This window comes from Urocampus carinirostris, chromosome 12 (genome assembly GCF_059441175.1).
Source record: "Urocampus carinirostris isolate Australia breed hairy pipefish chromosome 12, RoL_Ucar_1.0, whole genome shotgun sequence".
Lineage (NCBI taxonomy): Eukaryota > Metazoa > Chordata > Actinopteri > Syngnathiformes > Syngnathidae > Urocampus > Urocampus carinirostris.
Window position 1 is genome coordinate 3,559,581 of NC_142360.1, and position 26,171 is coordinate 3,585,751.

The 26,171-nt window shown below is 42.6% G+C and overlaps 1 protein-coding gene across 6 annotated transcripts in view; it reads left to right on the forward strand.

The window, feature by feature from the left end:
- LOC148354678 (CUGBP Elav-like family member 5) overlaps positions 1-26,171 on the forward strand; it is a 492,473-nt gene that overhangs the window by 383,256 nt on the left and 83,046 nt on the right. For all 6 annotated transcript variants that reach the window (XM_088349927.1, XM_088349929.1, XM_088349930.1 and 3 more), the window contains one exon: positions 25,598-25,726. In XM_088349927.1, the coding sequence (XP_088206053.1) occupies positions 25,598-25,726 (129 nt within the window). The remainder of the gene's footprint in view (positions 1-25,597; positions 25,727-26,171) is intronic.

Consider the following 26,171-nt stretch of genomic DNA (forward strand, 5'->3'; position numbering starts at 1 on the left):
ATTTAGATGGACCAATAACTAACAGTTCTGTCTTTTCAGAGTTAAGACGCAAGAAATTGAGTGACATCCACCCTTTTATCTCAGTGAGGCAGGCCTCAAAATTTCCACAATTTAGTGTGGCAGATTCCTCCAACGGAAGATATAGTTGAGTGTCATCTGCGTAGCAGTGGAAACTGATATTATACTTGCGAATAATATCACCTAATGGAAGCATGTAAATGCTGAAAAGAAGGGGGCCAAGCACTGAACCCTGCGGAACACCACAGGTAACACTAAAGGGCTCAGATGTCATTTCGCCATATTTAACACAGTGCGTTCTATCAGAGAGGTAGGATCTGAACCATGAGAGGACGGTTCCTGAGAGACCAATCCATTTTTCCAACCGTTCTAGTCAGATATTACGGTCCACTGAGTCAAAAGCAGGGAGTAAGAAAGGGAGGGGGTTGGATGAAGAAAGGAAGGAGGGAAGGAAGGAAGCTGGAAAGGAAGGAAGAAAGGAAGTAAGATAGGTCAGTAGGTAGGTAGGTAGGTAGGTAGTTAGGTAGGAAGGTAGGTAGATAAGGAGAAGTAAGGAAGGGGGGGTGGATGAAGAAAGGAAGGAGGGAAGGAAGGAGGATAGAACGGAAGGAAGGAAGGAAGGAAGGAAGGAAGGAAGGAAGGAAGGAAGGAAGGAAGAAGGAAAGGAACGAAGATAGGTCAGTAGGTAGGTCGGTCGGTAGGTAGGTAGTTGGGTATGAAGGTAGGGAGATATGCAGGGACCAAGGGAGGGAGGGGGTTGGATGAAGGAAGGAGTGAAGGAAGGTAGGAAGGAAATAAGGAAGGCAGGTAGGTAGGTAGATAGGAGAGGATAAAGGGAGGGAGTGAGGAAGGAAGCAAGGTGGGTAGGTACTGTAGGTAGGCAGGCAGGTACGTAGGTAGGTAAGTAGGTGGGTAGGTGGGTAGGTGGGTAGGAAGGTAGGAAAGAAAGAAGGAAGGAAGGTAGGTAGTTTGGTAAGTAGGTACCTAGGTGAGGAAGGGAGTGAGGAAGGGAGGGGTGATGGAGAGAGAGAGAGAGAGAGAGAGAGAGAGAGAGAGAGAGAGAGAGAGAGAGAGAGAGAGAGAGAGAGAGAGAGAGAGAGAGAGAGAGAGAGAGAGAGAGAGAGAGAGAGAGAGAGAGAGAGAGAGAGAGAGAGAGAGAGAGAGAGAGAGAGAGAGAGCGGGACAGGAAGGAAGCATGGAAAGAAGGAAGCAATGCAATACAAGTCAAGTCAGTCAAGTCAAGTCATTTTTATTTGTATAGCCCTTAATCACAATAAGTCTCTGAGGGCTTCACAGATTAGTACACTATGTTACACAGACTATTTTTCAGCCGACAAGAAGAGTAGGTTATTATTCATATGCAATGGAGTAGAAGTGAGTTTTAAGTTTAGATTTAAACATTTCCACTGAGGTTGCAGATCGGATCTCAGGGGGAAGAGCATTCCACAGCACCGGTGCCCGGATGGAGAACGCTCTCGAACCAGCAGAACACTTCTTTGCTCTCGGGATCACCAGAAGACCGGCACTCTCAGATCGTAGGCTTCGGACCGGGACATAGGGGCAGATCAGATCTGAAAGATAAGAGGGAGCAAGTCCATGTATGATTTTGTACAATACTAAGAGAACCTTGAAGTCACATCTTTGGCTAACTGGGAGCCAGTGCAAGTTAGCCAAAATCGGTGTATGTGATCGTACTTTTTTGTCCTAGTTAAAAGCCTCGCTGCAGCATTTTGTACTAGCTGAAGAGACTTGATTCTGGACTTCGGGAGACCGGAGAGTAGTGCATTACAGTAATCGAGACGGGAGGTAACAAATGCATGAATTATAGTTTCCGCATCAGACTGAGACAGTATTGAACGGATTTTGGCAATGTTACGAAGATGGAAGAAAGCGGTTCTAGTAATTTTCTTTACATGCATCTCAAAGGTTAGATCAGGGTCAAAATGACACCTAAATTTTTAACTGAGTCACTCTGTGTGATGTGACATTTGTCAATGTTCACAGCAGTTTTTGAGAATAAATCACGGCATTTAGATGGACCAATGACTAACATTTCGGTCTTTTCAGAGTTAAGACGCAAGAAATTGAGTGACATCCACTCTTTTATCTCAGTGAGGCAGGCCTCCAAATTTCCACAGTTTAGTGTGGAAGATTCCTCCAACGGAAGATAGAGTTGAGTGTCGTCTGCGTAGCAGTGGAAGCTGATATTGTACTTGCAAATAATGTCACCTAATGGAAGCATGTAAATGTTGAAAAGAAGGGGGCCAAGCACTGAACCCTGCGGAACACCGCAGGTAACATTAAAGGGCTCAGATGTCATTTCACCATATTTAACACAGTGCGTCCTATCTGAGAGGTAGGATCTGAACCACGAGAGGACGGTTCCTGAGAGACCAATCCATTTTTCCAACCGTTCTAGTAGGATATTGTGGTGCACTGTGTCAAAAGCAGCACTAAGATCCAGCAGCAGCAAAAGTGATGAAGCGCCAGAATCCATTGACATTAGGAGATCATTTGTTACCTTGATCAGAACTGTCTCAGTAGAGTGGTTAGCACTGAATCCTGATTGCATGGATTCAAAAAGGTTATTCTCGGATATGAAAGCATTCAGCTGCTGTGCCACTACTTTTTTGAGTACTTTAGAGAGGAAAGGTAGGTTTGACACAGGTCTGTAATTACTTAATATTTCTGGATCAAGGTTGGGTCGTTTCAGTGTGGGTTTAATAACGGCGGACTTAAAAGCTGCTGGAACTACAACTGAGGAGAGTGATATGTTTATAATATTTAGAACTGAAGGTCCAAGGACGCCAAAAAGACTTTTAATAAGTGAACCTGGGAGCGGGTCGAACTGGCAAGTTGTCGGTTTGGCCGCATTTACCACCTGTTTGAGATCATCAAGTGACAGTTCACTAAAACCGGCCATTTTCCCAAGGCAGCCACCCTGTCGTGCATCTGTAAATTTCAGTCCTTTAATATGTGTGGTATTAATAATTTCTTTAGCAATTTCTTCCTGTATGCATTGAATCTTCTTAGTAAAGAAGACCATTAAGTCCTGAGCAGAGTGTGTCGAACTATCTGCGATAGTCTGTTGCCTTGTAAGCGATGCTACAGTGTCAAAAAGGGCTTTGGGGTTGTTCTTTTGAGACGCAATCACCTTCGAAAGGTAGGCCGAATTTGCAGAGGCAAGGGCCGCTTTATACTTTAACAAGCTGTCACACCAGGTTTGATGGAAAACCTCAAGCTTGGTAGCGCGCCATTTTCTTTCCAATTTCCTGCATTCTTGTTTAAGGGTTCTAGTTTCATCAGTAAACCAAGGCGTGCGTCTTTTAGGACGTGATTTTAGTTTTATGGGCGCTATTGAATCCAGCACACTAGTCAGGGTGGTATTGAACTCATTCATGAGTGAGTCAATCGAGCCATTGTATGTAGGAAAGGACACAACTGCTCCAGGAAGGAGTTCAAAGAGCTCAGAAACTGTGCCAGTGCTTATATTGCGTCCGCTAAATACTTCAGCTTTTTTAACACTACACTTAGCTAGCACCTCAAATGTAACTAAATAATGATCCGAGATAACGGTAGTACACGGTAACACCATAATGTTTGAGGTTAAAACTCTTCGAGTCAGAATCAAGTCTAGCGTGTTCCCATTTTTATGGGTTGGCAAATCAACCAGTTGATTAAAGCCAAATGCATCAATTAGAGACCTAAACGCAATAGTAAGTGAATTGAGTGGGGAGTTCATATGAATGTTAAAGTCTCCCATAATTATAATTTTGTCTGCATAGGTTACTAGTTCAGACAAAAGTTCAGCAAATTCGTCTAAGAAAGTTGTGTATGGCCCAGGTGCACGATAGATAGTTATTACATAAATTGACAATAGAGAGGACCGCATCACAAGAGCCTCAAACGCCTTGTAATTATTAGAGGTACGTGGATTAAATTTGAGCGATTTTTCAGAAATTAGCGCAACACCACCACCCCTTTTCAACGTGCGTGCTATATGGCTACTCTCGTAGTCTGGGGGAGAAGCATAATTTAGCGCTAAGTACTCATCCGGGCGTAACCAAGTTTCACACAGACCCATACAGTTAAGTTTATAATCACGAATAATGTTATCAACAAGTAAAGCTTTTGGAGCAAGCGATCTAATATTTAACAGACCAAATTTCAGCTTTGCTGAATCATTTGACTTAGCTGAACTCTTTGTAGTCTTTGTCGAAATCTTCAAAAGCTGCCGCTCTTGTGGCTTTTCGTGTGGGTTGTCCGGCGAGGGATGAATGGTGGAATTAGTTACATCCTCGCGTCCTTCCTCGCGTCCATCTTGCTGCTTAGACTTCGCACGCTTCACACATCTACCTGCACGGCAACCACGCTTCTGTTTTCTGTCCTTACGGCGCCGTTGTCGTCGTTTATTAAGCGGAATAGCCGTCCACAAGGATGCCGGGTCTCTTTGAAGTTCGCTCGGTATATCATAGGCGGTATGAAAAGTGCCCGAAAAGTCGAAATTTAGACGCCCACCCAACCGAATAAGTTCGTCCCTACTGTAAGTATTTTTGGCCACACATGTGTCCAAAAGTGAAAGCAAAAAAGACAAGAGAACAGCAATAAATAGAAGATTAGCTGGAGAGCAACGAGCCGCAAGCATGTATCCATGCGCCGCCATGTTGGAGTATCAAGGGGGCGCTTGTATCAATACAAGAGCCTATGTGTGTAACCGCGGTGTACGTGTCCCACCAAAGATCCACATTCATGCTGGACTGGATGATGAGGTTTTTATTATTACAGTTTCTGCAAATGGATGAGTCACAACATTAGCTTTTTCTGCTGGGTTTGATCTCTTTGATCTCTTTGTAGTACTCTGGTAAAACTGACAACAAACCCCGCCTCCTGGTCACATGTTAGAAGCCAAAACCAAACCCCACCCCATACCAGCAGATGGCACTGTTGGACTCAGCATTGCAGGACATTTACCAAAAACTATACACATATTTTAGCAGGAATTTCAATAAAATAAAAGTTATTATTACACCCGTTACATGTGTAATATAGTGGGACCTAGGTTATCGAGGTTAATGGGGAACAAAACCACCTGCAATAAGTGAAAATCCGTGAAGTAGCGGCGCACCTTCAAAAAAAAAAAACCAAAAATTATTATTGTAATTTTTTTTTTTTAATTATCATTTTTTAGACCCAGTTAATGGGGAACAAAACCACCCGCTAAAAGTGAAAATCTGTGAAGTAGCGACGCCCCTTAAAAAAAAAAAAAAATCTCATCTCATTATCTGCACCGCTTATCCTTATAGGGTCGCGGGGGGGCTGGGGCCCATCCCAGCCATCTCCGGGCAGTGGGCAGGAGACACCCTGAACAGGTTGCCAGCCAATCGCAGCTGCAAATCACATTAGTTCTTGCAGCTAGCTGCCTTCTTCATCGACGCATGAGCCGAGTGATCCACCGCTAAGAGTCGTACAGCTGGGCGATTTTAAGTCCGCCCGGGACGATCAGGGACAAATTCACGACAGGGTTTTTACTTGTGCCGCGGCGCAGGTACTTTCAGGCGCGATACGCACGACACCGACACAGGTCCCGCGCATGTCCGCCGCCTTTCGCCCGCCGCGTGCGGACAGCCGCCTGTCCTTGTGCCACGCTACTGGGGTCGTCGGACGAGCGGGCTCCCCCCAGTTACGGGGCTAGCCCGATCACACCCGCAGCCTTTTCTCGCGTCGCGCCGTGTGACGCTGCGTCCGCCGGACTCGCTCGGCCGCGCGGCCCGGGAGTGACCCCCGCCGAACAATTTTTTTTTCTTTTCTTTTTTTTTTTTCTTTTTTTTTGTTTAACCATTAGGGGCCGGTCACACAGCAGTTTGCGGCTGAATCACGGCCAGAAATTTCTGCCTGTGAGGCGGACGCTATTGGACGCTTTGAGATCGCCATACAGATGAGATACAGCAGTGCTTTACTCGCGGTCGGAAATTCACACGCGGTTGGCCGCGCGAAAAAGTTTTGAGCTGCTCAAAACTTTGAGCACGTGTTAACCGCGGGCGGCACACGAGGTAATGACGCGGAAATGACGCGGAACGACGTGCTCTGGCCACGGCCAGGGCGTGGTTACACATGGGTAGGACGGGAAATTTCAGCGGGTAATCGTGGGTGGAGCATGGTAATAGCATGTTCTGCGCCTGTATCGCGGTGTTATTACGTGAAATTAGCGTGTTACGCGTGTGACGGTCAAACGCCTTTCTCCGCGTATATACAGCGCGATTTGCCGAGCACACGTCAGTTGTGCTCGAGACGTCAAGGGGTGGACATGGATCCCTGTCACCGTAGCGACCTCGTCTTAATCCATTTTTATTTCTTGACATTTCTTTTCATTTCATAACAAGATAATAAAATAAAAATGAAAAACTATTACAATAATAACATATTGGCTTCTTCGGTGCCATAGCTTGAAATCTTGATCTTCACGGGACTGTGTCTTGAGCGGTTATGATTTTTGCGTAGGAGTCGGATTTGGGCACAACACCGGCTCGGGAGCTTTTATACCCGTGGTCCACACGAGAAAATGACGCGGAAATGACGCGATGAGGAAGCGGAACAGTCGCCGGCATCTGTTTTGCGGGCATACCACCGATGAACAGCGGGTTGGCCAATTTTGCGCATTTTCCATCGCGGGCAACCACGGGCAAAAAAAAACGCAAAATTTTAGCCGTGATTCAGCCGCAAACGGCTGTGTGACCGCCCCCTTACAGACCGCGAAGCTCTGAAGCTGCGAACGTCGAACCGCGAAGTAGCGAAGTCCCACTGTATATATATATAAACACCGTGGTGATGTCTGAATACATTTTGGATGCCCTTGCAGGAGAAAAAAAAATGCCAACCTTATTCATATAATTTGTAACAGGAAAGTACTTTTAATATTTACAACATTTTAACTTTTTCACTCACAAATGAAGCAAAGTCCTCAATATATACATTCAAATTGAACCAAAAGGAAGCTAAACACTATAGTTCCCTTTTGGTATCATCAGGATAATTGTCCAGGCACTGGAGTTCCCTTTAATCCTCAAGGAATGATGACAAGTGAATGCAATTTGGTCCGATACCATGGTATCCACCGACGATAAAAACAGAAAGAGACAACCTCTCACGTCTGTGTCACAATTTGACCCTAATCTACACAGTGTGGTTCATTGTTGGTTAATTGATGATAAAATTCCCTGATGATATCGTTTAGAAACTGACTTTGCGGTAGTTGCCATCTTGAATGGTCACATGATATTTCAAATTATACCAAAATGTGTTTTGCGATCCATTATCCCCGATCGTAGTTTGCAGCGAGCGGAGCGGGCAGAGCGTTTTTTGTCAGGCCTTTTTTTTGCCATTCAGTCCACCAAAAAGAGGACTCAACTTGTGCAGCCACGATCCATTATCCCCAAACTTATAATTACTACAACCGGGGACCGACAGAGCAATTTTGTCAGACCCAGGGACTCTTTTGTGGTTGTTATTCCTGCCGAACAATGCACTCACACAACTGTGATCCATTATCCCCAATCACATATTCCTGCAAGCGGGGACCTTACTGAAAGCACAGTTTCGAGACACATCCCATTCTGGCCCGCCTAAAATAAAACGCACGGTTCTGGCCGTGATACATAATCCCTGGTTGTTACCTTTTGAGAGCAGGGATCAGCAAAGCACATTATTTTTGGGTTCTGGCAGCTGAAGCGTGTCATTGTGCCCTACCTGCACTGTTTTGGCTGTGATCCAAATGTATGTCATGTTTTTTTTTTCCGGTTCTTTCCACCTAAAGTGAACAGGACCTGTGCGGCTGCAGTCCATTAGCCACAGTCGACTAATTCTGCAAACTGGGGGAGACTACTTCACGGATTTTCGCATATCGCAGGTGGTTCTGGTCCCCATTCACTGTGATCAACAAGGGAAAACAGTAGTACAAATATAGTATTTAATTACGATAGCTAGCATAAACAACCCGAGTGCCTAATCACACCTGACAGTAAACAGAAAAATTATAAGATTACAGCTATTATCTCCACATTTCTCTCGTTGTTTCGTTTCCATTAGACATCACATAATGTGAACCCAAGTACTCTTTACCGGGTCGCATGGAAAAACGGCGCTAATAGGCCACCTCATTAAAGCTAGCAAAAGCAACCGCGGCCTTTCAGTCAGCGCTGTCAGCTCCCTGGGTTAGCATGCCGCTTCAAAAGCTACGATGCTAATTTAGTTTCCCGTCCGGTAAACAAAACAGTCTCTCTCTTTTTGTGTGTGGAAGGTGAGAGAAAGAAAACGGGGAGTGACAGCAGAAAAAAATGGCGACGGGATAAAAGGCTCGTTAGTCAAGCGCTAATTCGGTTCCCCTGAGGCGCCGCCCAGCCTCGGACATCTTCCCTCATTGGTTGCTCCGGCCGGTGATCCCTAGCATGCTTAGCATACACTGTCGCTGTCAGGGCACCACACCCCCCCCTTAACACAAGCCAGTTAGATTGCAATATACGTAATAAATTGGACTATATTCCACTGGCTAAGCACTGTGATCTCTTTGAGTTAATTAATTTCATTCTGTCTTGTTTTTTTTAATGCTTGAACACATGCTGACACGGTTTTTGTGTAGCGGTGTGCATATTGTGGGGAACGGGCGGGGCGATGATGGCTTCTCTCCCCTACGCTTGGACTACTATCGCACTCAATTTACCGTGTTTATCTATTGATTATTGTTCCCTTTATCGGACAAGGTAATATATGTGTTAGTTTGACATTATCTCCCATCCTGGTCTCATTTTACGGTTCCGATTTTGTTAGTGTATCAAATTTGTACTTTTTGATTAGAATTTGGGTTTTTAATAATTTAATACACAATTAACAATGCGTCTTCTGACTCTCGCGGACTTCTGCAGCTGCCCTCATGAGTTTTGATAGCCTTAGCTAAGGCTAACTTTGAGCTATTATTATGGGTTTACATTATTCAACAGACTACTAGTTGCATCAGTAGCTTTTTAACCTTTTATCTCATGCTAGTGTAAAGCTAAAGCTAACTTTGAGCCACTCCTGCGGGTTTACATTATACAACAAGGCTACTAATTCCATCAGTAGCTTCTTACTTTTAATCTCATGCTAGTGTCAAGCTAAAGCTAACTTTGTGCTATCATTGCGGGTTTACTTTATACAACTGGTGTCCGCTAACTTTTTGTCATGAGTTTCAGACACTGACTCGAGTCAATCTCAAGCTAATTTTTAGCGATTATTGTGGGCTCACATTATACATCAAGGCACCAAATTGCATGGGTAGCTTTTTAATTTTTTTATCTCATGTTAGTGTCAAGCTAAAGCTAACTTTGAGCTACTATTGTGAGTTTACATTATACAACAAGGCTAATATTTGCATTGGTAGCTCTTTCACTTTTTATCTCATGCTAGTTTCAGGCTAAAGTTAACTTTGAGTCACTCCTGCTAGTTTACATTATACAACAAGGCCCTTAATTGCATCTGTAGCTTTTTTACTTCTGAATATCATGTTAGAGTCAAACTGAAGCTAACTTTGAGCTAATATTGTGGGTTTACATTACAGAACAAGTTTTCCCATTGCCTATTTTAGGCCTCTAATAGTTCCAATTTAATAATCAATAATAATTCCAACCTAGTTATAACATGATAATAACATAGTAATAACAGGATACGTTTTTATTTTAGAATTGTGTATCGTTGCTGTCATTCCATAAAATTGTGGTAAACCTATCCTCTTTCAACCCCACTAATAATAATTACTCCCAGTAATAACATGACAACATATTAACAACATAATAATTACATGTCATTTCAGAAATGCATATTGTTATCCTTATTAGAAAAAAAATCATAAATCATAGTTATAACATGATAATAACACAGTTAATACATGAAGTTTTTTCTAAAATGCATATGGTCGCTGTGATTTTCAAAAAAAGTTGTTTCTGGGGAGGAATAAGACCTGAATAAGGAAAAAAAAACTCATTTTGCATATTCGTTTTTCATTATTAAAGGAGCTGTACGGAATTTGGAACTTGGTTACTCTCTGCCGCCATTTCCTCATAATTGCAGACTCAGTCAACTCATTCATAACATGTGTGCAAGTACGTGCATTTCTTAGAAGCGCTTGATAAACTCTTTTTTTCATCTTTTTGGAGATTTGGGTTGGCGTTTGGATTCTATTAGAAGCGGGGCTTTTCTTACTTTCACCATTTTTATGCTACACTAACAAACAAGCATGACATAACATTCCAGCACTCCCATCATCCCCCATTCTGCAAACCTAATGTGTTCCGCCCCAAACAGCCCTGATAAAAGTAAAATAAAAGAAGAAAGGCGCAGTGGAATGACAAGGGCTTTTCGAACTCATTGTTGACACATACTTAATATTTAACTTTCCCCTTTTATAGGATACCTAAACGTTGCACCCCAACCTTAAGAATTAATTGACTTAAATCCCTTTTCATGAACCGGAACAAGATCAGGACCCAAATAGGTGATGTTTTTCACACAAGCTATTTATTTTACGGGAAATTGGGAGTCATGCACATTAGGCAGCAGTCTGGTGTGGAATGACAGGAAGCCAGAGGCCGACGAGATCAATATCAATTGCCCGAGCAGACATCGGACAGATGGGGTCGATACCGGACAGGACCAGACAGACGGGATTGATATCAAAACAGGATATTGAAATTAAACAGGACAAACTAGACGGGAGCGAAACTGGAAAACGATATTAAACAGAACAAAATGAACTGGAACAATACCGGACAGGAAATACCAACAGGAAACAGTCAAAACCCATGTATTTGGGGGGCAAAAGTTCGTTGACGGACTGACCAAAGGTGAGTGAGAGCACTGAGCTTAAATAGAAGGAAAGCCAATATGTCTACAAGTCGCAGCTGGCGCCACACAGGTGGGGCCAATTGGCAACCGTGACATCCCTATTGTTTTGATTTTTGGGGTAATCTTTGCCTCATGATGTATTAAAATTAAACCGGAGGAAATCTACAAAGAAATAAATAAAAAATCTAATTTGGGGTTTAAAAATAAATGGAGACTTTATATTTCCTGTGTGTCCTTTTTCATCCCTCGCAGCTTATCGAGGACAGCAGGGCCTGAATTTACAGTAAGAGCGCATCCTTCCCGTTCCGGCTTCTTATTCTCGCCGCCTTCTCTTTTCTTCTCCTCGCCGGCGCCGCATTGCTATTCAGCGACTCTCATTCTACTGTCCAAAATCCTTTGCAGTCGGCGCCGCTATCACCCGGGATACAGTAATAAGTCTCGCTGTAACCCGGCTGGAATACAGAATATACGGTTACGCTTGCTGCATGAAATATTAAAAATGAAGCTGGGTTACATGCTCCGACAAGCGTAAATGAGCGATTCTCTTCTGGAGATTAAGTTACTTTTTAATTGCTTTTATGGACGTTTGGGTCTCAAGAGGGACTGGCCACTTATCAAGTGTGAAATGTAAATTGAGTACCAAAAACGTTACTGTAAGCCCCAGTTACCGAAGATCCCCGTTTACAGTAGAATCCCGTGTTACAGCATCCTTAGCTGATGTTTCCATGTTATAATGTGGGAAATGATGTTTTCTTTAAACACCTAATTAATATTAGGACCAGAACGGAAGCAGGACCCAATTGTGTTACGTTTCTCACAAGTTTTATTGAAGGAAAGAGGAAGGGCTGCGCCCACGATCCGGTGTTTGCTTGATGCAAGTCGCTCTCGTACTTGGACTGTGATCCGAACACGGAAGTGGATCTTCCGTAGCGAGCGATAGCGGTGTCAGGGACGGAAAAACGTACGGTAGCCAGGACTGGGAGAGAGGACGCAGTTGGGTGACAAAAAGAGCCGTAAGCCAGGACAGGAGAGCAGACGTGGTCAGGAGCAAAACAGGTCGTAGCCGGAGACAGACGGGAACAAAAACGGGACAGGTGGGAGTCATGGTCGAAAAAGGTTTGCCTAGTATAAACTGAGGTTCGCAGACGGACTGACAACAGGGGACAGACAGGACTGGGTTCAAATACTGACAGTGAGCCAATCAGAACCTGTGGCAGTTGGTGCCAAACGTGCGGGCACAGGTGAGTCACATCAGTAATCATGATAATTACACCGTATGACATCAACTACTGAGTATTTTGCATATCCAACCCACACTGTCTTACATATAAAGTTACATCTCTAAGATGCCTCTCTGTTATTGATCGACGTCATAAAAGATGCTGGTCTGCTTTTGGTTTGCATTGCGGCTTTTTGAATATACGATATGCTATTGGCTTAATTCCCTCCCACAATACCTGTTTCTCTTTGTTCAGATTATAATTTTACATAGAAATCCTGAATTTGTTGAATATTGCTGTGATGCCAAAGAGAGAAGCAAAAAAATGACAACCGTGGAAAGAAAGCTCGCGATTGTCAAGATGTATGAAGGAGGCACGCAAACGACTACCCTCGCTTAATTGAATGGTAGTATTCAATAGACAATTGGGATTACTCCTAACATAAGTAGTACTAACCATAATCTATTTTGTTCTTTTATTGTTCCTTTATGAGGGGTATACTGTAGGATGTTAGAATCTCATTAGCTAATTACCATTGAATTCTATACCAACTATACCGCAATACCACTTTGCGATACCCATTTGTGAATGACTATAGATCAACATCATGTAAGATGCTGGCCTGCAATTGGTTTACATCAAAGCTTCTCGGAAATGTTGATGTGCTTTAGGCTAAACTCCCTCCCGTCATGCCTTTTTCTTTCTATGTTCAGTTCAGAATCTCATGTAACAAACTTGAATTCCTTAAACTATGGGTCCCATTACTCACAGTTATGTTAAAGGGAAAAATAAGAAGATGATAACCATTGAAACAAAGCTTCTAATTATCAAGAAAAATGAAAAATGCTCACACATAGTTACCCCGACTAACAAGTATGGATGTAACTATAGAACAGAATAGAATAGAATAGAATAGAATAGAATATACCTTTATTGCCATTGTTACAAAATGGGTTAACGTATTGTGACAACGAAATTGGGCATGACACTCCAGTTTCACACATTCACAGTGAGGTAAAAAAGCCAAGAAGATAAAGGAACAGAGAAGATAGGTTATAAAACAAGGAGGATAAGGTTATAGTTATAATTTACCCAATATTTACACAAGAAATGTCGGCATGTAGGATGTTACATACAGTTTGGTATCGTAATACTGTTTGGTATCGTAAGGGTTTGTGCAATTATACATTTGGTGCAAAAATAGTCATCATAGTGCAAAAAATAGTCAACATATGCATTTGGTGCAAAAAATAGTCATCATAGTGCAAAAAAATAGTCAAACATTGTGCAAGGTAAGCAGTAAACATGTGCAAGAAACATAGACATGAGTACCATTTTACGTTCGTATGAGGTAGTGTTTTTGCAAAAGTTTTCCAGTTTTTTGTGCGGTGTCTGTTTAGGGTGGTAATGGCTCTGGGGAAGAAACTGTCTCTGAGTCTGTTTGTTTTTGTTTTGTGTGACCTGTAGCGCTTGCCGGAAGGCAGCAGGTCGAAGAGGTGGTGGCCGGGGTGAGAAAAGTCCTTAAAGATGTTTTCTGCTCTGCTGAGGTAGCGAGAGCAGGCAATGTCCTCCAGACTGGGCAGAGAGCAACCAATGATTTTCTGGGCTGTTTTGATGACCCTCTGGAGCGTTTTCCTCTCTGCTGCTGTGCATCCAGCATACTACACCGTAATGCAGTACGTTAGAATGCTCTCCACTGTGGCTTTGTAAAAGGACACCTGCAGCTGCTGTTTTAGATGATTTTTTCCTGAGCACTCTCAGGAAATGCAGTCGCTGCTGGGCCTTCCCTACCACCGCTCTGGTGTTTGCAGACCAGGAGAGGTCGTCAGAAATGTGCACACACAGAAATTTGAAGGAGTGGACTCTCTCTTGAAGGAGTGGACTCTCTTCTTTTATGATGAGTGGTGCTGAATTCCTGCCATTCCTTCTGAAGTCCAGTATCTGTTCTTTTGTTTTTGTGGTGTTCAGTATGAGGTGGTTTTCCGAACACCACGTTGACAGTGACTCCACCTGTACGCCGCCTCGTCCCCTTCAGAGATGAGGCCGATCAAGGTTGTATCTTTTGCAAACTTAATGATTGTGTTTGTGGGGTGGGTCGGTGAGCAGTTGGAGGTGTAGAGGTTAAAAAGCAGGGGGTTCAGTGCACAACCTTGGGGGGAGCCAGTGTTCAGTGTTAGGGTGGGAGAGACGTGGTTACAGAGTGGGCGGATTGAGAGGAAGTCCATTATCCAGTGGCAGATGGAGGGAGAGAGTCCTAGGTATGTGAGTTTCCCCACCAGGATCTCCGGGATAATGGTGTTGAAGGCTGAGCTGAAGTCCAGAAAGAGCATTCTGACGTAGCTCCCCCGGTGGTCCAGGTGTTTCAGCACGGTGTGAAGTGCTGTTTATGGAGTCGTCAGTGGAGCGGTTTGCCCTCTAGGCAAACTGGTGGGGGTCCAGTGTGAGTGCCAGGGAGTTTTGTGGCTGTTTGTGGCCTTTCAGCTTCAAAGCGAGCAAAAAACTGATTATGGTCCGCAGCTAGTGAAGCATCAGCCTCAACAGTTGCAAGGTTGTGGCCTCTGTAGTTAGTGATGTGTTGAAGACCCTGCCACATCCTCCTCGGGTCATTTCTGGCGAAGAGGTGCTCGATCTTCCTCGTGTAGGCTGCCTTTGCTTTCTTAATGCCTCTCTTCAGGTCAGCCCTGGCCACACTGTAAAGAGCCTTGTCTCCAGACATGAAGGCGGTGTTGCGGTGTTTGAGGAGGGTGCGCACCTTGCTGCACAACCATGGTTTTTGGTTTGGGTAGACCTTGATTTTTTTTTTTTTTTACTGTGACTTCATCCGTGAAGTATCGAATGTAGGATAAAACAGTGTCAGTGAATTTCTGGAGGTCATGGTGTTCAAATACCACCCAGCAAGTTTGATGATCAAAACAGTCCTGCAGCTGAGAGAGGGCTCCCTCAGGCCACGTTTGTGTTGTCCTTGTTACAGGCTTTGTTTTTCCCCGGATGGGGGTGTATGAGGGGGTGAGGGACAGACATAGGTGATCGGAATTGACTAGGTGGGGGAGGGGGGAAGCTTTATATGCGTTTTTGATGTTGCTGTATACGTGGTCCAAAGTTTTTTCCCCCCTTGTTGCACAGTTCACACGTTGAAAGAATTTTGGAAGTACAGTCCTTAAACATGCCATATTAAAGTCGCCAGCGATAATAAAAGCTCCGTCGGGGTGTGCAAGCTGTTTTTGTTGATGGCAGCGAGCAGGAGGTTTAGTGCTGTGCTAGCGTTAGCATCCGGAGGGATGTAAACGGCTATCACAATGAGCACAGTAGATAGAATGGTCTACACGATACTGCTAGAAACTATATCGGGCGAGTAGTGTGTATCAATGATTCTGCTGTTATTGCACCACGCGTAATGCACGTAAACGCATAGTCCCCCAACTCTTTTTTTACCGGAGTCTTCGTTGCGGTCATGTCGGTGTAGCGTGCGTCCTGCTAGCTGGACTGCTGCAATTGGATGATTGTGACAATTATTAAAAATAAAAGCCGGTCAAAAGACTTTTAAGGGTACAAAAATCCTTGCAAGTGAAAGTTTTAATATCAGATTTAATTTGAATCTGTATTCTGCGCCCCCTTCCACACTTCCCTGTTACTCTATTCTACCAGCTTAAGTCACATCACACCACCTTATATGTATATATATTTATAATGTCATTCAATCATATACTAATATGTTGAATATCCATCAAACTATTTTGTTATTTTAATGTTTTATTCGATGTAATAAATAACTACGATTGTTTTCTATGATTTAACAAATAAACATGCCTATTCCTCCCTTAGGCAAACACTGATGTACAGACACATTTGTTTATCTCGTCATGTTTAGATTATTATAATTCCCTGCTCTCCAGTATCTCCCCAAATAATATTGCAAGCCTGCATCTATGTTAAGATGTTTTTACTCCTTTGAAAAAGTTGTTGTGCCAGGATTACCCGCTACTCCATCATACCAGGTCAAGTCTCATCACACTAAATGTTCAATTTTATTTCCTTACATGTGTATTTGTTTAAGTTATTTAATCATTTATAAAACATATAAACAATACTTTATTTATCCTATTTTGTTATTTTAATGTTTTACTTAGGTTAACGGGGGGAATGGAATGCATGAGCTAGTTTCCATAAGTTTCGAACCCCCGCCGTACGATAATTTCGCCGATCTTTGTTTCATGTTTTATCCTTGGGGTTTATAATATTTCACTGCCCCCACCCCTTGTTGGTTGCTGCCTCTTTTCACATAGCCAAGATGCAACAAAATCCTCACCAATAAGTACTCAAACTTAATCTAATTACAAGTGATGGGCTCCAGTTCTCATCCTTCTCATCCGCCCCCATGCGTCTTCGATATCTCGCCGTGTCATTTTCCCGACCCCGGGAATCGCAATGCCGCCACAGAGCTTTGGTGTTCCGGGCACCGGCTGGCGCAGCAAATGATGCACCTTTAAAATAATCAAGCGTGTCAGAGCGTTATCGGGGGAGAAGGGCGCCCCTGGTGCCGGCTGCTTATTGCAAGTGGCAGGATCAGAGGCTACGTATCTCCGCAGACGTGATGCGACGTGACATCTGTCAGGGTAGATACGAGAACATTTATCTGCAAAAAAAAAAAAAAAAGAAGGGAAGCCTTGAACTGGAAAATGGAAAGGCCGTGATGGTCCTTCTTTCTAGCTGGAGGGGGAATATAAATTCAGAGGTTGGATGATGAAGGAGGAGGGCCACACACACGGTAATGGCGCCCCTTCAAGAAGATGATGGACTTGATAGCCATGTGAAATCTCACACCTTTCCAGGAACTGGAATGTAACAAGTCTTTTGATTGTTTTTTACAATTCATGGGTACACTTATGGCACATGCAGGTAACGTTCACACTGAATCAAATGTTGGATTTTTGGAGCAATCTAAATGAATCGTTTAAATGGCTAAAGACAACCGTAAAATAACATATTCTCTTATCCGTTGCTACTTTTAACCTCCGTGCATTACTGGTTTAAAAATAATCTGCGATCCATTATCCCTGATTGCAATTTGCTGCGAGCGGGGAACAGAATAGGGCATTTTTGTCCATTTTTGACCGGTGTCTCTTTTTTTGCCCTTCTGTTCACCAACAATTCGTTATCCCTGATCACGTATTGCTTTGACCTGGTGATGACTCTTTTATTGTCATTCTGTTCCCCTAAAAGTGAACTGGACTAGTGCAGCCAGGTTCTGTTATCCCGTTCGCAAATTGTTTTGAGCAGAGATGATCGTGAAACATGTTTGCCAGGGTCTTTTAGCCGTTATTTACGTATAAAATGAACTGCACTTGTCAGGCCACGAACCATCCACAATCCCGATCCCATATTGTCACGACCAGGTACCAGCAGACGACACTTTCCTTGGAAAGTGTGTGGTCGTGGTAAACTTAAAATGAAATGCACAGTCATTGCCCCAATCCATTATTTCCAATTGACTACTGCTTAGAGCAGGGGCAACTAGAGTGCATTTTTTTGGTTTCGGGACGCTGGAGCGAGCCATTGTGGTCCGCCTATAATAAGCTGCACTATTTTAGCCAAGATGTATCATCCCCAGTGAGATATTGCCGAGTGCGGGGGCTGAGATAGCAAATATCATGCAGGGCAGCTGTTTTAATGTTATATGCGCCTAGATTAAACAGCAATCGTGCACCTGCGATTAAACGGTCAACAATTACTACGAGCAGGGGCTGACAGAGTGCACTTTTGTCAGGCCTGGTACCTCTTTTTTGCCCTTCTGTCCACCAAAAAGTTAACTACACCCGTGCAGCTGCAATACATTATTCCCAATTCCGTATTGCTGAGAGCAGGGACCGGCAGAAGGCACTTTTGTCAGGATAAGTGTCGTTCTGGCCCAACTAAAATGAAATGAGCAGCGATGGCCATGATCAATTATCCGCAATTGACTATTGCTGAGAGCAGAGACTGTCCTAAAGCGTTTTTTGTAAGTTCAGGTCGCTGGAGCGTGCCAATGTGACCCATCTAAAATGCACCGCACTATTTTGGCCACAATCTAGTATCCCCAGTTGGCTATTAGTAAGAGCAGGGACTGAGAGAGACGACTTGTGTATTTATGTTCTTTCCACGTAAAATGAACAGCACCTGTGCAAATGTGATCCTTTATCCCCAGTTGACTATTGCTGAGAGCAGGGGTCCTGCACAGAGCATATGTTAAAAAAGTGTGGGGGGGCTACTTTGCTTAATTTTTCCATATAGGGCGGAGGTTCTGGTCGCAAATAATCGTCATGGACAAGGGATAACAGTCAATGACGTTTGCAAGCATCCGATTGAGCTTGCCAAAAACACGTTAAACACAACTGTATGGATTCAACTGTGGGACCAACCAAACCACGGGTCAGGAACCTATGGCTCACAAGATACATATGGCTCTTTTCATGAGTACATATAACTAAGAGATAAAATATAACTTGTGCAATTAGGTCAAAAAGAAAATGATTGCATTATCACATGCGGAGCCAAATGTCACACGCGCAAAGCCGAGACAATATTGATGTACAAGGGGGTACGGTCCAGTATATATATATAGCACGCAATTTTAAATGCAGTTTAGAGTCAAAGTGTCACACCAAAAGACCCCGTTTTGGCTATAAATAGCTAAACAATCCATTATATGGAAGACTCATTAAAAACATATATAATTATTGGTGAGACACTTAAATATTGTCAAGGTTAAAAATTGAGATTGTAGTAGAAAAAAAAGGAACACATTCTAAGTCAGAGATTTAGGTTTTTGATAGCCCCTTCCATTGGAGGTGGATGCTTCCAGGGTCGGCTCAGGGAAGAACACACACTTCCTTATTCAGGAAGCTCATTTATTGTAAAAGGAAACTACACATCTGATTGGTTTATATGAACACAGGAAATGAATCTAATTGGTTCAGACCGGAATCACATATTTAAATGAAGTGTATAATTGTCATGATTACTGATGTGACTCAGCTGTGCCCCGTCATTTGGCGCCACCCGCCACGGGTTCTGATTGGCTCCCTGTCAGTATTTGAACCCAGTCCTGTCATTCCCCTTTTGTCAGTCTATCTGCGAATCTCCGTGTATACTAGGCAAGGCTTTTTCGACCCTGACTCCCGCCTGTCACGCTTTTGCTCCCATTTTTCTCTCTCGTCTGCTCTCCCGTCCCGACTTACAATCCGTTTTTTGATCCCGACCACGTTTGTTCTCCCGTCCTGACTTACGACCCGTTTCCGTCCCCGACCACGTTTTTGCTCTCCTGTACCAGCAATCGACCGTTTTTTTCCATCCCTGACACCGCCATCGCTCTCTACAGAAGATCCACTTCCGTGTTCGGATCACAATCCGAGTACGAGAGCGATTTGCTTCCCGTCTCCAGTGAACACCGGATCATAGCTGCAGCCCTTCCTCTTGCCTTCAATAAAACTTGTGAGAAACGTAACGTAATTGGGTCTTGTTTCTGTTCTGGTCCTGACAATAATGTTGGTCGCTAGATGGCGTGCGTGTATAATGAATGATACATCACAGCAGTTTATTGTTGGAAACAAGATAGGAGTCTTGAAAAATTACCAGTGGCCTCCAAAATGTAAAGACAAGGTTCCTTTGGCTTGCGTAGCTTATGTTGTATGGGTTCGCTGAAAGGAGTTCTGAGCACCTGTTTGATAACAGATAGGGAGGCCACCAGTGACCTCCAGGCTGGAGAGACAAAGTTCATTTGGCTTGGGAAACTATAGCAATTTGATTTTGAGAGCAGTAAGAATGGGAGGAGCTATACACAGGTCGGAGCTATACACTCTTTCTCCTTGCTTAGCGCTCTCTGCACTGAAGGTAAATATGTTGGTATCCTCATACAGTATGTTGTGACACTTTTGCAAAAGAACTATGTCTGCAGCTTGTTATACAGGACAAAAATGACAGTCAAATTGAGCTTCAACACTTTCAGGTAACAAAAGGAGGCGACGGGAGGGAGACGAATTTTAAGTGGTATATTTATATTGATATGGGACACAAGCTCTGGCATTTTTTTAATTCATAAATTCTATCAACTCTTCAAAAGTTCACATGGTGAAATAAATTAGAATAAAAAAATTAGCTTTTGTGTGGAGATCAGGGTTGGCAGTATATTCAGGGCTCAAACGCACAATTTAAAAAGTTAATCCGGACTTTAACCCAAATTTGAAACCCTAACTTGATGGTTATAGTTATTTTTATTTTGCTGAGACAAACATTCAAGTTTATCCATTCAAGCGAAAACATTTCCTGGAAATGTATTGAGGCAGGCCATCTACTCGAGCAGAAATAGAGTACAGTGCTTAATACAAAGCTGGCAGAATTCGGCCTCTGAGTACATCTGCATGCATCAGTAACAATATTTATTTAATTTTTTTCTTCTAAATGTCCCTCGGCTGCTTTCACATGAGGAGATGCTCATTTGGCAGCAAAATTTAGCAGGCTGGAGCCACTTGATTTGGTTATCGTCAAGCCTGTGCATTTCTGTGTGAATTGCATTCGCTAAAAGCCCCAGGCATCTGCAACTCTGTGGCCTACATTTCCATTTTGCATTTTTTGTGTCGGTGGAAATATTGACTTTAGAATCCTTTTTTGAGATCGTCTCTCTAGAGTTAAGGATTTATTTTCTTAGAGACAACAATGACTTCTTACATACAATAATACTCAGAAGGTCCAGGGTCTGGAGTAACAAAGCAGCCCCAGGACAATTTTAGCTGTCAGCCAGCAATTTACGATTACACTTTGTAACTAAATGCTGTCTTGGCAGCATATAACGCCATTGTAATATTTTTAATACCAGTTAATACCGGATGGATAATAGTTCAATATGATGTCATCGTTATCGGTCTGACCAATTATTGTATTGATCATTTTGCTACTGAGATCACCTTTTACCAGCGCTTTACAATATTATAGTAAAATATAAACAAATAGAATAGAGACAAATATATCAGAAAATTACTATCACTAATTTTTCTTTTGTGTGATTTTCTTCACTACAAAAAATAAATATTTTTTCCTTTTTGACCATACCAAATTGTGACTATTACTTAAATGACAATTTAAGTAATGCAATATTTTACTATACGTGTATATTTTTGAATGTTTTCTTTTCAATTATTAATACTTAGAGTATTATTCGATCATTATATAAATTTCATATAGTAAAGTATAAGTAAATTATTAGAATAATCCCTCCAAAAATGTTCTTTACCAAGGAAATAAGATACACATATAGTAAAATTGGAACATTATCTGGCTTTAATTTCTTAAAAGTGGGGTGCGTAGTTTGAGGTATCCTTAAAAAGTTTAAAATTAAGTATTTTCTTTATTATTACAGTGGCTTGCGAAACTATTTGGCCTCCTTGACCTTTGTGACCTTTAGCCACATTTTCGACTTCAAACATCAATATATAAAACTCTAATTGCTTTTGAAGCATCAACAATGAGTGGGACACAATCATGAAGTGGAACACATTTTTTTAACAAATAAAAAATGAAAAAGTGAGTGTGCAAAATTATTCCGCCCCTTTACTTTCAGTGCAGCAAACTCTGTCCAGAAGTTCAGTGAGGATCTCTGAATGATTCAATGTTGATCTATATGACTAACGATGATAAATGGAATCCACCTGTGTGTAATCAAGTCATAAATGCACCTGCACTGTGATAGTCTCAGAGGTCTGTTCAAAGCGCAGAGAGCAACATAAAGAACGAGGAACACACCAGGCAGATCCGAGATACTGTTCTGGAGAAGTTCAAAGCTGGATTTGAATACAAAAAGATTTCCCAAGCTGTAAACATCCCAAGAAGCACCGTGCAGGCAATAATATTGAAATGGAAGGAGCATCAGACCACTGCAAATCTACCAAGATCAGGCCGTCCCTCTAAACTTTCAGCTCATACAAGGAGAGAACTGAGAGATGCAGCCAAGAGACCCATGATCACTCTGGATGAACTGCAGAGGTCTACAGCTGAGGCGGGAGAATCTGTCCGTAGAACAATAATCAGTCGTATACTGCACAAATCTGGCCTTTATGGAAGAGTGGCAATAAGGAAGGCATTTCTTAAAGATATCCATAAAAAGTGCCGTTTAAAGTTTGCCACAAGCCAACTGGGTGACACACCAAACATGTGGAAGAAGGTGCTCTGGTCAGATGAGACCAAAATCGAACTTTTTGGCAACAATGCGAGACGTTATGTTTGGCGTAAAAGCAGCACATCTCATCACCCTCAACACACCATCCTTACAGTCAAACATGGTGGTAGCAGCATCATGGTTCGGGCCTGCTTTTCTTCAGCAGGAACAGGGAAGATGGTTAAAATTGATGGGAAGATGGATGGAGCCAAATACAGGACCATTCTGTAAAAAAACCTGATGGAGTCCGCAAAAGAACTGAGACTGGGATTTTTCTTCCAATAAGAAAATGATCCAAAACATGAAGCAAAAGCTACAATGGAATGGTTCACCAAAAAAACATATCAAGGGGTTAGAATGGCCAAGTCAAAGTCCAGAACTCAATCCAAATTAGAATCTGTGGAAAGAACTGAAAACTGCTGTTCATGCTTTCCATCCAACCTCACTGAGCTCGAGCTGTTTTGCAAGGAGAAATGGGCAAAAATATCAGTTTCTTGATGTGCAAAACTGATAGACATACCCCGAGCGACTTACAGTTGTAAACGCAGTTAAAGGTGGCGCTACAAAGTATTAACTCAATGGGGGTAAATAATTTTGCATACCCACATTTTCGTTTTTTATTTGTTAATCTTTTTTTTTAAAACATCCAATAAAGTGTGTTCCACTTCATGGTTGTGTCCCACTTATTGTTGATTCTTCACAAGAAATTACAGTTTTATATCTTGATGTTTGAAGTTGGAAATGTGGCAAAAGGTCACAAAATTCTCTCTCTCTCTGTCTCTCTATCTATCTATCTATCTATCTATCTATCTATCTATCTATCTATCTATCTATCTATCTATCTATCTATCTATCTATCTATCTATCTATCTATCTATCTATCTATCTATCTATCTATCTATCTATCTATCTATCTATCTATCTATCTATCTATCTATCTATCTATCTATCTATCTATCTATCTATCTATCTATCTATATATATGCAGTTTTTCTTCCTCCAACCTGAAGAGAACGCCTCAGCTGTCGCATTACGACACATCAGTTGAACACAATGTGTCAGGTCAAGGTAAAGATCACATCCCCCTTCACGTTGAACACGAGTCGTCTCCTATTGAAAAGTCAGCGTTATTCACGCCATGTCTCGCTAGCTGAAGAGACGAGGCCATTGTTCAGCTGAAATATTTCTCGGGTGACACAAAAAAGTACTGGATCAGCAGCAATTAGTTGAGGACTAAGAGAGAGATAAAGAGTGGACGGCAGTCGGGAGGGGGAGGAACGAGTTTGTGTGGAAAGTGTGGAATCAGCGGGGAGGGAGGAACGAAGAAGTGGCGTTGAATGGTTCTGGGTTGAGGGACTATAAGTTCCAAGGATTCATGAGGTGCCACAATGTGTTGAGAACTTTTTTTTTTGCTTTTGGTTTACGTCACAGCTTCATGAAAACGGGCTGAACTCTTTCCCACAATGTTTCCTTTGTTTCTCTTTTCGTTCAAGTTAGAATCTTGCGTAACTTTGTTTGGGTATGGCTCCCAAGACCTGTGGTGATGCTAAAGAAAGGAGCAAAAACATGATAACCATGGAAGCAAAGATTGCCGTCAGGGCTGTAACTCACAATTATTTTATTAATGGGTTTCATTATAGTTTTTATTTAAATATTAAAGATTTGAACAATCCAAGTGTTTGTCATATACTTGACAATAAAAAAATGCATACGAATGTATGTTAAAGACCTGCAAATATACTTTTTTAAATATAAAAATGGTCTCAACACGCCCACTGCCAGACCAAAGTGCTACTAAAAGTTTGTTGCCAAATTCAGAGGACCTGTGGTCTCAAGTCATTTTCTGCTGGATCAAAGTGGTACTACAAGCGTGTCCTCTCAAAGTCACAACAAAATTTAAAGCACTCGTATTTTCATTGAATTAGCGTACTGGGTGGCGCACAAACTGGCGACACGATAAACTCTTTTAATTATCGATTTTATCTATTGGTTGAATTCCCTCCCATAATGCCTGTTTCTTTCGTTGTTCAGTTCAGAAGCTCATGTAACAAACTTGAATTCCTTAAACTATGGGTCCCATTACTCACAGTGAAGTTAAAAGGAAAAACAAGAAGATGATAACCATTGAAACAAAGCTTGGAATCTTGCCTTACAAACTTAAATTGAATGTTGAGTCCCAAGACTTACAGTCATGCTAATGGAAAAAGCAAAAACAACATAACACTGGAAACAAAGCTTGTAATTATGAAGAAACACAGAGAAGGCTCATGCATTGTTACCCTAAACTTTTTCTTCTTGGGTGTGTTCTTTTGATTCCAGTTTGTGAGAAGTTAGACCATTAAAATAAATGCTGGCAACAATGAGAGGTGGTAGCACAGCAGCTGGGTGGTTAGAGGTTCAGGGTTCAAGTCCAGCTACCGCAACCTCCCCGTGTGGAGTTTGCATGTTCTCACCGTGATTGCGTGGGTTTCCTCTCACATTCCAAAAACATGCATGTCAGGTCCAAATTGTCTCTACGTGTGAATGAGCGAGTGAGTTATCATTCCCTGTGCGCCCTGGCTGGCAACCAGTTCAGGGTGATCTGCATTTGAAATGAAATGATCTGCATTTTATATAGCGCTTTTCAAGTCAATGACTTCCCAAAGCGCTTTACAATGTGCTCCACATTTCCCAATAGCGGCCTTGCAGCCATGTAAGGCGCTAACCTGCTTATTGGGGGTTTTAGGGGTTCAGTGTCTTACCCAAGGACACTTCGAAATGTACCTCGGACGAGCCGGGATTCGAACTGGGATCCCTTGATCCCAAGACGAGCGCTCTACCTCCTGAGCTATTGCCGCCCCCTGCCCACTGCCCGAAGACAACTATGATGGGCTGCAGCTCCCCGCGACCCTACTGAGGATTAGCGGTGCAGATAATGGATGGATGCACGATGAGCAGTTCCCTCGAATGTTTTATTTACAGAATATGCCGGGCACAGATGCAGGAAACGGCTAATTTACAAGTAAGCTCAAATAAAAACTAAATTTTTGGAAAAACGTAACTTAAAGTACAGCAGTGGTGAAAATTTCTATTGTACAACAACACTTTGTCCATACCAGTCCCCACACTTGTATTTCATTATTCCAGCTCTTTATATTGTCTGTTCTCGACATCAGAGGGGGTTTATATTCTCTTTTTGTCCATTAAATGTTTTGATACTGCGCTTTGAGTTGCAGTTTATAGGTCCGAATAGTGCTATGCGAATACAATTTTATGTGAATATTTGCATAACTCGAATTTATTGTCATTGTTTTTTGTCGGTTTTCAGAAGACAGAAAGTTGTTCGTGGGAATGCTGAACAAACAACAGACGGAGGAAGATGTCTACCGCCTATTCGAACCCTACGGAGTCATCGAGGAGTGCACGGTTCTAAGAGGGCCCGACGGCAACAGCAAAGGTAGCCCCGCCTCCTCCAAGACACTCCTGTCGGAGCCATTTAGCTCAATGACGACGGAGAACGTCTTTGACTCACGCGTCAGAGGTCAAATAGCGTTTTCGCTAGGCGTCACGCTCGGATACTTGATGTGATGGACAGATTTGAACGTTGGTGGAAACCGGTGGTATTAGTTCAATGCGTTATTGAACGCTGTAACGTTAAGTGCCAATTCTACTAGCGGAAAAGACTCATCTGTTAGCATTAGCATCAGTAAGTGCGTGGGCCACCAATAGTTGCAGGTTAAGTACAGCAAATCCAGCTAATGACGCTGGTGCTAACATTAATGATCAGTTGGCTACCAACTAGCTCCGGGCTAAGCACCGCTAAGGCAGCTAGCAACACTGACACTGGTGCTAGCATTAGTAACCAGGGCAACTAGCATTTGGCTCGCAAATAATTGCAGGTT